Here is an 18086-nt window from a genome sequence, read left to right on the forward strand (position 1 = left end):
AGACTTCCACAATCCAGAATTGTGCAGAAATTAATTCTATTGTTTAAAACCACCTAGTCTACAAGCATTTTGTTATGGTGGTCCAGGCAGACCAAAACCCTAACCTTTTAAACTTTGACAATCAAACCTTAGGCCTTTGTAAAATGGAAAGTGCCATGTTTATAATAGGATTTGTGTGTTTATCAACCAGTTAACATGTGTAAAAATGGGCAACTCTTTTTATCTAGTTCTGATTTTTTAAATATTTTTGAAATTATGATTAAATCATTTTGAAAAAGCGTTCCAATTTAACGTGTCAATTTATGAATACAATACATCTTGATCTTCCTATTTATTTTCAGTATGTTGTTGATAAAGTAATTTTAAAATGTTATGCCTTAAATAAGTATTTTCTCACAAACCCTGTTTTTGTTTTGTTTTGTTAGCCAATCTGCATACTGTGGTACTGTGTAAGGATGGATATGTTATAGTGAACACAGCTATCATAGTGTCAATCAGGAGTAGATAACCTATAGATGCTAAAGATGAAACATATAGCACATCTATCACCTTCTTCAGGCACTTCATATGAAGCAGATTCAATAGAACAGTAACTCAGTAGACATCACAGGTACATGATCCTGCATGTACTTATGTGGGCACCTATTATGAAATACAACCATATTTAAGTTATAAACAATTAAGCATTTATTTCTCAGCAATTGGCTTTGGGGTAATTTCTTCCAAAAATTTATGAGTATTATACATACTTTAACACACACTTTATTAGCCTAATCAGCTACAGTGATTTGCATGACAGCTCAAAATCAGTAACTATTAGCTTTTTAAAATAAATTAAAAAAGAGAAATAGATCATCAGTTCAGAAAATGACAGCCAAATGTTAACTAAGAATATTATGCCTTAAGAAATTCAGCTACTATTTTATAGTCTTCTTTATTACTATCCAACTCGGTGTTAGAAAGAGTTATAGAAAAATTATTATGAAAAAAGCCTCTAGGATCTAATGAAAAACTGAATAATCAGATGTAAACAGAACAAAAAAGTACATAAAATTCAGGCAGCTTGATTAAGTATGGCCTGCTTGATATTTTTAGCAAAAAAAAAACAAACCCAAAACTCTTTAATTAGCTATTACACTGGAGTGAGATGCCTAGCCATATGGCATCAGGAATGTGAGGGACTTGTTCTAAATGGAAAAAACAGAGTTCACTTGCCGCAGATGGTAGGTCTGGAATAGAAGAGGAAGCCAGGCCTCCAAAGGCCATTGAGTTCACTGTCCAGCTCATCAATCTTAGGAACTTTTGTTTGGAAATGATGCCGCTCAGAGGACAATGGCAACTTCAAAGAAAATCAAGTTGAAATAGAGAAAGTGCCCACCCTCGGGGAACCATGTCTAGGAATACTGGAGACTGGCATCCAAGTTCAGATCTGTTCCAATCTCTGTGAAGTGGCTAACTGTGCTGGCACTAAACAACCACATTCTCTTTCTGAGAACTGTGCAGAAACGACTAATAGAATTGCAATTCTAGGGCAGAGTTCAGCTAACTATGGCTCACAAGCCAATCCCAGCCAGCTATCTGTTTTTGTATAGCTCACTACATCTCTTATTGATTGAAGTTTTTCAAAAGAATAAATACTTTATGCTATGAAAATGATATATCCAAATTTCAGTATCCATAAATAGAGTGTTCTTGGAACCCAACTACACACATTTGCATCATCTCCAGCCACTTCTGAACTAAAATAGAAGAGTTATAATTGAAGCAAACTCCATTTGCGATCTGAAATGTTTACTTTCCAGACTTTTACAGAAAAAAATGTGCTGCCCTCTGCCCCAAAGTTAAAACTGACCTGAATATAACCCACAGATTTTGAAGCATTTAAAACAACAATCTTAAACACCAAGACATTCACTGGGCAATGATTAGTCTTTTAAGTATATGTTCTGGATAACAGCAGGTGTCTGGCAGTCCAAGGACTCTTCTGTATTAATAGGAAAATTGGCCAGTGTTATGATGATCAGAGAAATCACACAGCTCAATCTGTGCTGTTTAAGAACAAAGATATAGCTTTCCCCTTGTTTTATGTTTTTGTTCTTCCAACCATACCTGCTGCTAAACAATGCTGATATTACATATTTCAATCTTGGACTAAAGGAAGGTGCCACTTGGCTCTAGAAGATACTTTCTTACTCCCCACTTCAACAACTACACCAGTCTTCAGGAGGATTTTGTTAGTAAATTCTGTACATGATGTTCATTTCATGGTCTGATGGAGAAAATCAGAACTGAGTTTTCTCTTGGGCAAAATTTGTTTCCCCTATGAGAAGGAAACAGTTCATAAATATTTATTTTGGTTGTTTTTTTTTTTTTTTTTGGCAAACATGTGGATGCCATGAAATATTCCTCCGCAGTACAGGGGTTTGAGACACAGAACTACTCATTTCCAGTACAACCCACTACCATCCTTCTACCCCAATTATTAGGCTTTTATCCCTTGCTAGAGTCACAACATAGTGCTGGTAACAAAAGCAAAAACATCCATTTAATTCATAGAGAATCACTTGGTGGAATGAAGCTATTGGTTCAGCCACTCATTTATCACTAGTGACCTATCCTGGATCTAGTAGAAACACAAATTAAGAAAGTCACAAGGCTGCTTTGCAGAAGTAAGGTCACACTTTCAAAAGGCTCTGGCACTGGAGGAAAGCATCCAAAAATGGCAGCATTCAGGAAGTAGTTTAATCCACAACAACTCTGAAATGGCTTCCTAAAGCACAGGAAATTTGAATACTTTATCTTATTTAATGTAAGGTTCCATAAATTCATTAATATGTAAACTCCAGTTCAAGTAAATTAGTACTAATCTATGCAATGTGAATAATCCTTCCCACATGGATGATTCTTTTTGCTCAATGAAAGCCATATAGAATAATTACCCCTTGGCATTTGTTATAATTGGGATACATCATGTTCAAAATAAATGAGCACAGGTAGACACAAATGTCAAGAGAGGCATTTATCTTGATATCATGTATCTGCTTGTTTTTGGTATGTCCTGATTTTTCTTAGTGTACATAGTACTTACTCTCCTAGATTATAAAACATCTAACTCAGTTGCAATTGTGGAAGAACAAGGGTGTAGCCTCAGGATGACCCAACCAGCACTGGCTTCCATTCTGAATCAGAATCTCCTGAAATATTGCACATGATGTCTCATTTTATAAATTCTTATTTCTCACTCTTGAAAATTTCTATTTCAATTGTCAATAAGTATATAAACTCTGCTGGAAAAAAATAGCCATCCAAACTGACACAGCTGTCAATGACTGACATCCGGGAAGGGGAGGAGGGAATCACATTAATGTTTCCACACATCACTTACTGAACAACTTCTTCTACTTCATCCATCTGCATTAAATGGGGATGCCAAATCTGGATGTGTCAGCAGATGCTTATAAGCACTGCTTGGTGTGCATACTTGTGCTATTCCACACTGATGGAAGAAAACACACAATGCCTACAAAGGGAGTCTATATTTATAAAATAAATTGCATAGTATTTAAGCCATAAATCCTTCATGTTTTGGTCTGGGTCTTCAAGTCTTTAATTTGTGTCTTCCTGCTTTGTAACTTGATGTTAATATTTCTGAATATCACCTATCTTTTTTTTTCTTTCTGGTCCTCAGGCTTGAACTCAGGGCCTGGGCACTGTCCCTGAGCTTTTTTGCTCAAAAGTAGTGCTTTACCACATAGGGACAGCTCCACTTCCAGGTTTTGGTAGTTAATTGCGGATGAGTCTCACAAACTTTCCTGACTGGCTGACATTGAACTGTGATCCTCAGATCTTATCCTCCTGAGTCACTGGAACCCAGATTGCCATCATGTTTGAAGTAAGGATTGTATATGATATGCACATGGGACATTTCTTCCAAAGTAACTGCCTGCTTATAGCCACCTGCACCCAGTTCCTGGACAGACACAGTGGGGTGGAATCTGAATGTATATACTGAAAAATATCACTAGATGATTAATTATGAAATATTTCCTTCATTAAGAATAATTCTAGGGGGCTGGGGATATAGCCTAGTGGCAAGAGTGCCTGCCTCGGATACACGAGGCCCTGGGTTCGATTCCCCAGCACCACATATACAGAAAACGGCCAGAAGCGGCGCTGTGGCTCAAGTGGCAGAGTGCTAGCCTTGAGCGGGAAGAAGCCAGGGACAGTGCTCAGGCCCTGAGTCCAAGGCCCAGGACTGGCCAAAAAAAGAAAAAAAAAAAAAGAATAATTCTAGGGACTGGGAATATGGCCTAGTGGTAGAGTGCTTGCCTCATATATATGAAGCCCTGGGTTCGATTCCTCAGCACCACGTATATAGAAAAAGCCAGAAGTGGTGCTGTGGTTCAAGTAGTAGAATGCTAGCCTTGAGTAAAAAGAAGACAAGGACAGTGCTCAGGCACTGAGTTCAAGTCCCAGGACTGCCTAAAAAAGAAGAATAATTCTAGGCTGGGAATGTGGCTTAGTGGTAGAGTGCTTGCCTAGTATGCATGAAGCCTTGGGTTCGATTTCTTAGCACAAAATAAACAGAAAAAGCTAGAAGTGGCGCCATGTGGTAGAGAGCTAGCCTTGAGCAAAATAAGCCAAGGACAGTGGTCAGGCCCTTAGTTCAAGCCCTGGGACTGGCAGCAGGAGGAGGGGGAGGGGGAGGGGGAGGGGGAGGGGAGGGGGAGGGGAGGGGAGGGGGAGGGGGAGGGGGAGGGGAGAGGGAGGGGAGGGGAGGGGGAGGGGGAGGGGGAAGGGAGGGGGAGGAGGAGGAGGAGGAGGAGGAGGAGGAGGAGGAGGAGGAGTATTCTAGATCATTATTAGGCACCACACTGGATACTTTCCTTTGAATTTCTATCTGTAAAATTGTTGTGCAGCTTTTCAGACTCAGGTAATTTCAGAATTTTTTTTTTTTTTTTTTTTTTGGCCAGTCGTGGGCCTTGGACTCGGCCTGAGCACCATCACTGGCCTCTTCTTGCTCAAGGCTAGAACTCTGCCACTTGAGCCACAGCACCCCCTCTGGCCGTTTTCCATATATGTGGTGCTGGGGAATCAAACTGAGAGCTTCATGTGTAGGAGGCAAGCACTCCTGCCACTAGGCCATACTCCCAGCCCTCAGAAAATATTTTGCTAAATCAGTGTATAGGAGGCATTCTTCATTGTGGAGCCAAGTGACAACTGGGATCAGGACCTCCTTCCAGAAAAGTGTCATGTTCACATAAGTCATTTAACTATTTATTCAGTAGAGTCTGTATGTTATAGTAAAGGCTGAGAATGTAAGAAAGAATGTAAAAGCAAGATGTGTCCCTTCCCATCTTCAATAAACTCTGTACTATAACTGGCATGGAAATAGGATAGCCAAATTAAGTGAGGTAATCCCAGAAAGCAGCAGTTGAGAGGAAACCATTTCTGCACAGAGGATGAGAAGTAGAAAGTAAGAGGCTGAAGACTAAGTCTGGAGGATAGCACATAAAAGACTTCAGGAGAAATGCAGAATAAATGATGCAAACAGAAGTCTGTAATAAGATGAAACACTCACTCAACTGCCAACCTGAAGCCAAGCAAGAAGACAGCATCAAGCAAGAGCTCCACAATACTGTCTTATACAGCAGAAGTGAAACAGGCCACTGGCATTGACCAGTAAGCCCACATGCTTCCAACCCATAGAAGTTTTTCTTTTATTCTTTAGTTATTAATGGTGTACACTAATGATTCCATAAAACATACTTCATTGTCGTTTAATACCTATTATGCACTCAGCTATCAGGGCATATCCTCCTAACACTGGTATAAATAAGCTTCTGTGGGGGAAATCATAATGCATACTTTATGTACTGACCCCACTTTTAGTCCATGTTGCCATGTTTCTAGTAGTTGTTTAGCAATATTTTAGTTAACTGTAGTGTGACTCTCTTGTTTACTGGGGTACATAAAGTTCAGGGAAATTCAAGGAAAAGATATCAACAAGTATCATTTGGTCCTTGCTATTCATATAATGTCCTTGAGGAACTAGTGTCCAGACTTTTACATGTGTGGCAAGTTCAGGTCAGGGGAAATTCAGCTATTTATCAGAAGCCCGATGCATAAATACTTCCATAAAGAGCCACTGAGTTTAATTATAGGGCAGCATTGTAGATTGTATCTATTTTATTGTTTCTGTACATTTTATGAATATTCTGACCTCCCAAGATCCTATTTATTCTCTCTATATTTATCTAACCCTGGAAATCTGTGATATTAATCTGCTTTCCATTCATTTTCCTATATCATTAAGTTTTCCTCTGAGGCTTAGATTATAATTGACATAATAAACTTTTCTGGCCTAATTGAAAGCTAAACCTGAAGACTTAACTCTATCCAAGACAGCTTAAATGATTCGGTATTAGAACAAAGCTCATAAAAGAAATAATTGTTTGACAAAGGAACAGTCTTGCCCTGAGAGATGCAGACCAAATGGAGCTACGATTCTCAGGTAACATCTTCCCTTTTCTAGAGTTGTGCTACATGCTTCAATATTTCCTCCTCTGATTTCCCCCAAGTGCATTGAGTGGCACTATCTGAAGACATCGCTGAGCTAGATTACTCTGTGGAGCTTCCATTAGACTTAACAGCTTTATGACATATAGCATATGCCACAAAGTTCACATGGAAACAGAATCGACTTTCTTGTAACCCTCACCTCAGGCAAAGCCTCATTAGAATCTCACCCAGGAACAGAAAGTAAGTTTAAGATTTCCCAAAATTCAAGAATGTAGGACCTGGTTATGATCATCTGATCATTTATCCTAAAATCTTAGTTTTTGTCAATGGAACAAAAACTCTTTGGGGGGGATAGAAGCTGGGGGTGGAAGTGAGAGAAAATGAGGGAGAGGGTAACACTGTTCAAAAAGTAACATACTATGAAGAAAAAAATTAAAAAAAAGAAATGTACTGATTATCTTACTTATACAACTATAACCCCTCTGTATATCACCTTTACAATAAAAAAGTCTTGAAATTTTTCTACAAAAATTCAAACTATTGGGATCTATAAAATTAATGACTTTCAATGCAATGCTTCCAAGATGATTGGTTGAAAATATCATAGTAGACTTCTGTAATCTACTTATTTTGTTGGAACTCCATTGAATTTCTACTGTATCCCAACAAGAAATCCCTATTCCTTATAATTCCCTAGTTTTTCCCAGAACTAGTTTCCCACCAAATAGCAGGTAGGAAATAGAAAGCTATGTGGATCTGTTATAATTTACTTCAGTAATGAATGGATACCGGGGTAGGCATTCAAAAATAAGTGGGGCGGGGGAAGGAGCAAAACTTACATGCTCTCACAGAACTTTGTCAGGATGCTGGGCTTCTCCTGGTTGCGTCTCTGTCGAAACCAGCGCTGAATGCTTCGAACATCCCAGTCCAGTTGCTTGGAAAGGCCTTCCAACCTTTTCTCATCTGGATGCTGAGACAAGATACCAGGACAATCATTTCTCAATCCCTTTTTATTTTTCCCCAAGTAGATCTGCTTTGTGTGTTTCTGTCATTTTTTTCTAGGTTTATTAGCTGCTACTGAGATTTCAGAACCTAGTGTCATTAGCAGCATGGACATAAATTTGCGTTAGGTTACTCATTATGAAATGAGATGGAAAGATAGGACTGTGGCTCGGATGCCTGCACTTCTCATCAGTGATTTCCTCAGAGACAACCAGGAGTTGATGGTGCAACCAACTGGCTGAGGCAGATCCATGAACTTTTCAAGAAAGGAAGTATGGTAAAGAAGAATCTGCCAAGAGGCTTCAAGTAAAAAAAAAATTACATTTTTCTCAGGACAACAACTTTTATACCAACATGTTACCTACCTGAATAATATAGGACACAGAGAAACCATGGAAAGATCCTTAGTGTCTCACTTAAGCTGAAAGTACCATTTCCAGTACCAAAAATTCTCTTTCACTCTCACCGCCTATTCCTTTTCTTGGTCATCTTCCTTTTTTTCTTTCTGTACATTTTTCATGGGCTTCATCATGGCTTTCTCATATGTGTATATAATGTCTTACACATGTACAATTCTCTATTTGATTATATATGAATACATCTATTTATCTATCTATCTATCTATCTATCTATCTATCTCTATCTCTATCTATCTAACTATATCCCTCTCTTTTGACTATCTCACTCATCTAGCCTTTTGCTGAAACTACAAGTTACTTACAGAAGCAAACTTGATGAGGGAGAGAGATGTCCTTGAGACAAGCTCCAGTTTAGTTCCTCATTACTGTGACCTCTCAGACCCTCAATCTCCTTTGTCTATAAAAATAAGGATTGCTGCTGGAAGCCAGTGGCTCATGTCTGTAATCCTAACTACTTAGGAGACTGAGATCTGAGGATCATGGTTCAAAGCCAGCCTGAGCAGAAAAGTCTGTGAGACTGTTATCTCCAATTAACCACCAAAAAGTCAAAAGTGGAGTTGTGCTGAAGTGGTAGAGCACTGGCAATAAAGTTCAGGTACAGAAACCATGCCCTGAGATCAAGCCCAGGACACACACAGAAAAAACATTGTTCAAAGTTTTTCAAACACCTCTGTTTCTATTGTTTTAGTCCCTCCTTGCCTTTCCATAACAGGCAATCACAGTTACATTATATACTATTTCAATATTATTAATATTTAATTTATAGTTATATTACACATAAACAAAGTTGAATAAGAATTATTTTATTTGCACTTCACCAAAAACCCCCCACAAAAACAAATGCAAACTATGGACCTTGTTCTGAACTTTGACTTCTTCATTTTATAATGTGTCTTTTATATGTTTTAAAAAAATCACTGACAAAGAATGGCGTGGTAGTAGGTGCTTGTAATCCCAGACACTTTGGAGGGAGGGGCAAGAGAATCACAAATTTGAAGCTGGTCTGGCCAGCTGGTCGAGTAGTGAGTCACTGACTCAAAAGCAAAATAAAAATAGAAAAGGACTAGGAGTATAATTCAAGAGTAAAACACTTGCCTAGCATGTATAAGGCCTGGGTTCAATCCCAAGTATGGAGAAAAAAGATAAAACTGATTTTTTTTCTTTGTTTGGTTGTTAAAAGCATATTTGTTGTAAAGATTGCAGTTCAAAGCCAGTTCAAAGTTCATGAGACTCTTATCTCCAATTAACCACCAGAAAACTGGAAGTGACAATGTGGCTCAAGTGGTAGAACTCTATCCTTGAGCTGAAGAGCTCAGGGACAGTGCCCAGGCCAAGAGTTCAATCCCTATGACTGACAAAAAAAAAGTATATTTGTGCCTATGAACTTTTTTTGTCTTGAAACATTGGTATTTATTGGTATGTAGGATTTCTTCAGTTATTAAGGTTTATACCAGTATGGTGCTTTGGTTTGAAATTTGAATACATTATTTATTGCTTAATTTCTTACATGTAGATATTTACTAAAATAGATATGTTTGAGGTTGGATATGATGGTACATACCTGTAAATCCTAGCTATGTTGAGGGGAATAAATGGTTTGAAACAAGCTCTGGGTAATAACACAATACCCTACCTGAAAAATAAATAATGTAAAAATGTGCAGTATGGCCAGTGATGGAATAATTGCTTGCTTAGAAAGGCCTTGCATTCAAATTCTAGAACCAGAAGATATATATCAATATGTTTGAATTTTTCAATCTTTTCTGAAATAGCTTGCAAACTTTAAATTATAATCAGTAAAACCTTCTTTACTTTAAATGCTCAAAAATCTCCTTAACCTATTTAGGGTTTTAATACAATCAAATCTTGTCCCCACGCCCTAATACTAGGGCTTGAACCCAGGATATTTTACTCTTGCTTGGCTTTTTTTTTTATTGTCAAAGTAATGTACAGAGGGGTTCCAGTTACACACATAAGGTAGTGAGTACATTTCTTATCAAATTGCACTCAACCACCTGAGTCTTGTCTAGCCAGGCTGGCTTTGAACTATGATTCTCAGATCTCAGCCTCTTAAACAGCAAGGATTTGTAGCATGAATCACTGGTACTTGGCACAATCAATCTTTAGTGTACTTGAAATATATACTGGTATTCAGCTGCAGTGTGAATCCAACTTTCTTCCACAATGGTTATCCTTCATCTTTCCCCCATTGATAAGGTCAATTTAGTCATATGTCATATTCAGTATGTCACTTGTTTTCTGAAAAATGTTTATTTTTCTTTGGGGGGAGGCGATACTGGGGCTTGAACTCAAGGTCACTTGGCTTGCTATCTGGGCATTCTGCCACTTGAGCAACAGCTCCAGCCCTGGTATTTTGCTGGCTACTTTTAAGATAGGGTCTATTGAAAATGGGCTGGTCACGATCCTAGTATATCAGCCTTTGGAGTCATGAAGATTACAAGTGGGAAAACCTTGGTGCCCAATAGAAATCTTTGTTTTTTTTATGTGAGCTTTAGAATCAACTCATCTACATTCAAAATTTAAAAACAAAAAAGGTCAACCAAACAAGCTTGGATGTTTTTTAAAAAGGTCACATCAATTTCTTAAGTTGACGAAGGATGAACTAACACATCCATTTAATTTGTCTTCTCTGTCTTTCAGGAGTGTTTAATGTGGTTTTTCAACATGGTCATTATATTTATTCCTAGGGATATTATTCTTTTTGGGTTCTATTTTACAGAGGATACTTTCTTAAAATCTTTTAACTGCTTGTTGTTTCTGTGTATATATGAGAAAGACATTGTTTCTAGTTACTAATTTGGGCTGAAATTTCATGTGATAATTTATCAATCAATTGCTTTAACTTCCCAGGTATATGACAAGTAATATAATATTACTGAAATGTAAGCTCCATAAACAAAGAAACTTTAAAAAAAAATCTTTTTTTCCCACCAGCATGCAGATTATGGTGGAACTCAATAAATACTCCCTGAATAAATAATTCTTTAAATAGCAAGAGTTTTGCCTTTCCTTTCTGATTTTTTTTTTTTTTTGGCCAGTCCTGGGCCTTGGACTCAGGGCCTGAGCACTGTCCCTGGCTTCTTCCCGCTCAAGGCTAGCACTCTGCCACTTGAGCCACAGCGCCGCTTCTGGCTGTTTTCTGTATATGTGGTGCTGGAGAATCGAACCTAGGGCCTCGTGTATCCGAGGCAGGCACTCTTGCCACTAGGCTATATCCCCAGCCCTCCTTTCTGATTTTTATGGCTTTTTATCTTTTCTTATCTACTTGCTAGCTTAATCTCATATAAGCAATATTTCAAAATAACTTTATTTCCTCTTCTTCCCTTCTCCTCTACCACCCTGTGCTTGTAAATAACATTATCTTTCTTGTTCTCCCACTTTATATAGGCTTCTATTTGATGTGTTAGCCTTAACTGATAAACTGACTCCCATACAGTAGAGATTGCAGTCAATAAACTTTATTTCCTGACTTGCCCCCTTTCTCCTCAGTTTAAGTTAACTATATCATCTCGACTTTATAGAACATACAATGTTAATATTCTGTTCTCTCACCAACTCTCCTGTTTCTTTCTCTCTTAGTTCTAAAGTTTAAGTGTATTTAGAATTCCAATAATATTTTAGTTGGCTAACAGCAATGATTTAACAGGCTTCTCAGAAAAGAAGAGAATGAGAGGAGAGCAAATTACAGAAAATCTACTTACAATTTTTAATCTATTGAACCAAACATGAATTATGATATAATTTCCCTGGGCCATGAAAACTGGCTTTATAGCTGCCATATATTCTTACCCTCACAGCTTTAGAACTTCTTTGTTTAGAAAAGTGAAGTATTTAGTTTTGGAGATATGTGCTAGTCACATGGCCAGAGAATCCCAAAAATTAGATAGTTAGATGACAGAAATAGATAGATCCAGATAACTCAGAATATAATCAGTAATCAGGAATCAACAAATATTCACTTAAGAGAAATACTCATTCTGTTTATTTGGTAGAGTCTGATGAATAACAATTATGGGTTCTTTGGTCTCATCCCGAAAGTATGGAAACAGAATCTCCAGAAATATAATGCATATAATATAATAATAATATAATATATAATATATAATAATAATATAATAATAACAGACACAATGAATGCCATTTGCTAATAGATTTGCATAACCCTCGTTAAAGCCTCTGAGGAAATTATTCAAAGATGATTACAAATGGAATTACCTGCAGTCTAGGAAGGTTAAGAAACTTGCCAAAAGCTAATGCTAGGAAGCATAAGAAATAATACTTCAATATGACAAACCCACACCTGGTATCGGAGGCCTGTCATCCTAGATACTCAGGAGGCTCAGATCAGAGGACCATAGTTTGAAGGCATCCTGAAAAGTAAATTCTGTGAGATTCTTATCTCCAATTAATCACCCAAACAATCTGTAGGCTTCAATATATCAGCCACTGTCACAGGTGTGATTTACATAATCAGAAGGATGACCAGTACAGTCACATAGGGCAGGCCCTACATCCAGAAAGGTTCTTAGGGTTTATAGATTCATGGGTGCCACCTGGAAATTCTACATGATTCTATCATGCAATCTGTGCTTTGCAAGTGAAATCCAATGGGGCAATGGAGCATGTTTCAGGAATTTAGAGACCCGGCTCATATACAGTCTTGCCACAAATCTCAGATAGGCTCTGCCTCACACATGCCCTGAGTGCCAGCACCCAACGACCTTCCTTTTGTGTCCTATTTAATCCTTTTAATCTCCAACAAGGGGTCTGCTTGAGATTGTGCTTATTTTTCTTTATGTTCTTCTGGATGCACAGGCAGCCATCTCAGTGTGTTCGATGGGTGATTCAGCCAAGGGTGAGCATTGTGCCTACCTGCAATCTGGGCACAGAGGCTGCAGTGCCATTGGAGGCCTGTATACCTGGGGCTGGGGCAGTGTTCCAGGGAGAGGTCTACCTGAACATTTCTGCCACACCTATGACCAGATGAGGGCACAGTATATCAGCCGGTGGCTGAAGAAAAGGGGACACCAGCAACTATAGTGCAATGTGTACCCTAGGATAGGGGCCACTAGGTCTGAAGTTGTTCTGAGAACTGCCATGCTTAGGTTCGCCTTACATCACAGAACAATCTCAATATACCTAGACAAGGCAGAGATTGTACACTGGTGGTAGAGTATTTGCTAAGCATTTGAAATCCCTGGGCTAGATCTCTGGTGCTAGAGAGGGGAAAATAAAAAAAGAACCTGGTAATTCCTTATGTATCTGTTGTTTTTTTTTTAAGACAGAAAATGTATTACCATAAAGGTGAATTAACATACTAGATGAAAAAGGTCAGTTTTTTTATGAATATTTTCTTTCTTTAAATAGGATATGTGTTCCTTCAAGTTGGAATTCAGAAATCTAAATTCTACTCCCCCCCAAAAAAAATCTCCTAAAATTTCATTCATTCTTCTCTTTTTCTTTGCAAAGATACAGATTTTTTTCTTCTTTACTGTCAAAGTTAAGTACAGAGTGGTTACAGTTTCACATGTGAGGCAAGTACATTTGTTATCCAACTTGTTACCTCCTCCTTCATTTTCCCCACACTCCCACCCTCCCCATTTCCCTCTCCCCCACCATGAGTTGTACAGTTGGTTTACACCAAATGGTTTTGTAAATATTGCTGTTGCAATGGTTTGTCTTTTTATCCTTTGTCTCTCAATTTTGTTATTCCTTTTCCCTTCCCTATTTCCAATAAACATATGTACAATATCCAGTGTACTAAGATAAGTTACAGCAATCGCAGGGGTAAAAAAAAAAGGTTATGGTTTCACATGGAATGTTGAAAATAACTACAACAATGATATACCATTTGTTTCCATAACTTGGGGTTCATTTAGCTTAGCATCATCTTATGTGTTCATACGGGCATAGCTATTGAGTTATTGTAATCTTATGCTAGGACTATCCTAGACACGTACTAATTATTCCCTATGAGGGAAACCATAGAGTCCATGTTTCTTTGGGTCTGGCTCACTTCACTTAGTATGATTTTTTTTTCCAAGTCCTTCTATTTCCTTACGAATGAGGCAATGTCATTCTTTCTAATAGAGGTATAGAATTCCATAGTGTATAGGTACCACATTTTCTTGATCTACTCATCTATCTACTGAGGGGCTCTGGGTTGGTTCCATATTTTAGCAATGACAAATTGTGCTGTGATGAACATAGTTGTGCTGGTGGCTTTAGTGTGGTCTTGGTTGTAATCTTTATAACCTGCTGTTTATGCTTTTTCAGGAAAATATTATTTTTGTTATAGCATGGCAAAATACTAATGTATTTTGGCAGAAATAAGGACCATAAAATAAACAAGTGTCTGGATATTTGAATTAACAGCTGTGAGACAAAGAGATAAATAACAAAGGCTAGTATCACAAATACCCAAAAAGGAACAGAATTTTTTTTAACACTGTCAAACCACATTAGAAGCCTGAAAAATTCTTCCAAAGACTGAAGAGAAAAAGGAGCCATTTTGTATCAGAACACATAGAATGTTACAGTCATCCTTTGTTCTTCTTTCTTGTTCATGTATGAATAAAATAAGCATGCAGTATGCACAAGAGTGAGAGAGTGGAACTAGATGTGATGTGACCCAAGTGGTAAACTGCTAGCCAAGCAAGCAAGGTAGCTGAACATGAAGCCCTGAGTTCAAACCTCAGTGTAAAGCTGGACACCAATGGCTTACATCTACAACCTAAGCCATTCAGAAGGCGGAGATCTGAACAACAGATGTTGGAGGTCAGCTCAGGCAGAAAAAGTCTACAAGACTTCATCTCCAACTGGGAGGCATGGATCAAGTGATAGAGCACCAGCTGTGAGGATGCAAGTTGAGGAAGTGATGAGGCACTGAGTTCAAGATTAAGTATCAAGAGGAAGAAAAGAAGGAAGGAAAGAAAAAAGATAATGGGAGAAAGAGGAAGGAAGGAACAGATGAAGGAAGGAATGAAGGGAGAGAGGAAAGGAAAAAGGGAGGGAGGATGGGAAAGAAAAATAGGGAGAGAGGGAGGAAGAAAGGAAAGAATGAAGGATAGAGAGGAAAGGAAAAAAGAAGGAGGGAGGGAGGAAGGAAGGAAGGAAAGAAGGAAGGAAGGAATGGAGAGAGGGAAAGAAAAGAAGGGGGAGGAAGGAAGGAAAGGAGGTAGGGAAGAGGGAGGGAGGGAGGGAGGAAGGAAGGTAAATAGGAAGTAAAGAAAGCGGGGAGGGAGTGAGGGAGAAACTGAGACACACAGACTGTGGTTTGCTTTACCTTCATACAGAAGATATCTGAGTTCAAGAGGTAGCAACTTGGGCTTTCTTCCTCCCTCCTTCCCTGAGCCTCTTTCTTCCCATAGTTTGGACATTGGCTATCGCTAGATTGAGCATCTGTCCCTTTTATCTCTTCACTTCTAAGTTTTGACTTGTTATTCCACCTTTTTATATTGCAACTCTTTCTTTTCAAACATAGTCTATTGTTATTGCTCACTTTTGTCTACTTATCGCCAACTCTCAAGATGAATGGATGTATAAGCCACCAGTCCCATTTTCACACACACACAAGTCATACTCTCCAGTTCTTTCCACTCACTTAGTTGAAGGCTCACCCAGCTCATATCTATATTGCTGCATGTCCCTGAAACTAAAGAAGGCACTGGATTGTCTAACCAAGACTACTTTTTACAAAGCTTCTCATGTCATTTCAGTCCAAAAGATGTCATGACATAGCCTCCCTTACTCATCATCCACTCTTTTGGCCCAGTCACAAAACTCCCTCTAAGAACCCATTTTCCAGTAGAAGGGAGGGAAAATGTTGATTCTCCAAACCCAACAGAAAAGAAAGAGGTAGGGGCTGGGGATATGGCCTAGTGGCAAGAGTGCTTGCCTCATATACATGAGGCCCTGGGTTCAATTCCTCAGCACCACATATACAGAAAATGGCCAGAAGGGGCACTGTGGCTCAAGTGGCAGAGTGCTAGCCTTGAGCAAAAAGAAGCCAGGGACAGTGCTCAGGCCCTGAGTCCACGCCCCAGGACTGGCAAAAAAAAAAAAAAAAAGAAGAAGAAGAAAAGAAAGAGGTGGGATGGCAGCAGACTGAGTAGGGTGACAGAGCCATAAGCACCCAGGAAAGGACACTCCTACCTTCGTAATTGCCGTGAAGACCTTTTCCAGAATGGCATTTGGCTGGGCAATCTGTGGTCCATTGGCCTGGATGTTGAGGGCAATGGCACATGGTTTAGCTATAAATCTAAAATTAAAAAAAAGAAAGAAAATTAAAAGTTATTCTTTCTATAACTCTTGTTAATTCCACTAATTATGCATTAACTAATGCCATTAGTTATGCATTGTCCAATTATCTCAGTAAAATGTTGGAATGGTAATTCATTATCTATATTCAAATGGGCAACTTTAAAGCAAGTTTCATTGTTGTTCTACTTTAGTCTCCCAGCAGTAATATTTTTTATTCCATTGTCTTTTCTTTTCTTTTCTTTTTGTCAGTCATGGAGCTTGAACTCAGTGCCTGGGCACTGTCCTAGAGTTTTTTGGCTCAAAGCTAGTGCTCTATCACTTTAAGCCATAGTACCACTTCCAGCTTTCTGGTGGCTAAATGAAGACACCAGTATTATGGACTATCTTCTCAGGTTGACTTTGAACCATGATCCTCAAATCTTAGCCTCCTGAGTAGCTAGAATTACAGGTGTGAGCCATTAACACCCAGCTAAAATCCTTTTCAAACATTTAAACTCCCTGATCCCAAAGTTCTAATGAGATTCAACAGACAAAACGAGTATCTGATGAAAGTATAAGTGTATAAATGAGAAATATAAATAAAACTCTCATTTTAAATGATATAATATATAACCATATTAACACATTACTAAACGTCATGTTATATTTTCAGTCTACAAATTTCTCTTAAGCTTTATTTTACGCATATAGTGGAAGTATCCTGGGTAATTCCTAGTCATAAACTTGGGCATTTTTTTCTCTGCAACTAAAGTGTGCTATTAATCTCTTGTGGCTTTTAAGATTTCTGTTACTTGCTTCTTTTTCACCAAGCAGTAATGAAAGATGTCAAATGGCACAAAGTCCTTTAAGTGTTTTTGAGCATCAACAAAACTGGTTTTATCCTAAGCAAATGCCTTTGTCCAGAATGAGAAGGCTAAGCCCCAGTTCCAGTGCTACACAGGTGAATGGGGTCACGTGAGCTAACGAAGTATGAGGGGCCTCAAAGAATGGTGATATGTTCAATGAAACTGTGAAAAGAAAAAGGCATTCTGCCTTCAGGAGGTTGTACAACTAACTTGCCAAGAAATTGCTTCGGTAAATATTCATTTTCAGTAGTAACACAGAGTATATGCCAACAACCCAAAGAAATCTAATATCAAATGAAAGAAATAAATGTCTAGAATATATCATGAATAAACATTAGATGAGGCTTCTTTATTAGAAGTAGTAGAAGAGAACAAAGAGCAGTAGCTAAGGTTTTTTTCTTTTAATGGAACTAAAGAGGTTGGCATATACAGTAATTCATAGGTAATTCTGGTCCTGTTTCATTGAATAGTGAAGGAATTTATTCAACTAGAAAAGATACAACAAGAAATGTAGTCCTTATTTTAGTGAGATCTCTCAAAGATGGTAAGAGAGAACATGATACCATTGCCAATTTGTAAAACTTTCAGAATCTTTTGCATTCACCATATTTTTATGTAAAATGTTTGGAGACAGGTTACCTACATCCCTCTTTCTCTTACTAATGATTCTAGGTATTCATGATGAACAATAATCATGGTTCAATAGGCATAGATGCACTGGTGGAATACATAGCATTTCATGGGCAATGACAAAAGTAAGGTCTGGAATTTCTTTTTTTGACACATTTCTTACTTTCTGGCTATTTGCCTCCACATCCTGAAACAAAACAAGTCTTCAATGACAAGGTGATAGAACAAAACAGTTATAAGAACAAAACTCAGTTAGTATAAATGTCAAAGTCAACTATTTCCAGATGATCTCCTTCCAGACCTCTGATCTTTAGTCCCACAGTTACTGACATACTGTATCCTACTTCCTTTTGGATTTGGAATTCTGTCATCCTTTTCCTTGTAA

At 38.2% G+C, this 18086-nt stretch overlaps 1 protein-coding gene across 1 annotated transcript in view; it reads right to left on the reverse strand.

Moving 5' to 3' along the window:
• The window catches only part of Cers6 (ceramide synthase 6), a 262651-nt gene that overhangs the window by 167936 nt on the left and 76629 nt on the right, over positions 1–18086 (reverse strand). The window contains exons 2-3 of the mRNA XM_048345292.1: positions 16119–16224; positions 7362–7492 (exon numbers count right to left, since the gene is read on the reverse strand). Coding sequence (XP_048201249.1) covers positions 7362–7492; positions 16119–16224 — 237 coding nt within the window. The remainder of the gene's footprint in view (positions 1–7361; positions 7493–16118; positions 16225–18086) is intronic.

The sequence above is a fragment of the Perognathus longimembris genome, chromosome 4 (genome assembly GCF_023159225.1).
Source record: "Perognathus longimembris pacificus isolate PPM17 chromosome 4, ASM2315922v1, whole genome shotgun sequence".
Lineage (NCBI taxonomy): Eukaryota > Metazoa > Chordata > Mammalia > Rodentia > Heteromyidae > Perognathus > Perognathus longimembris.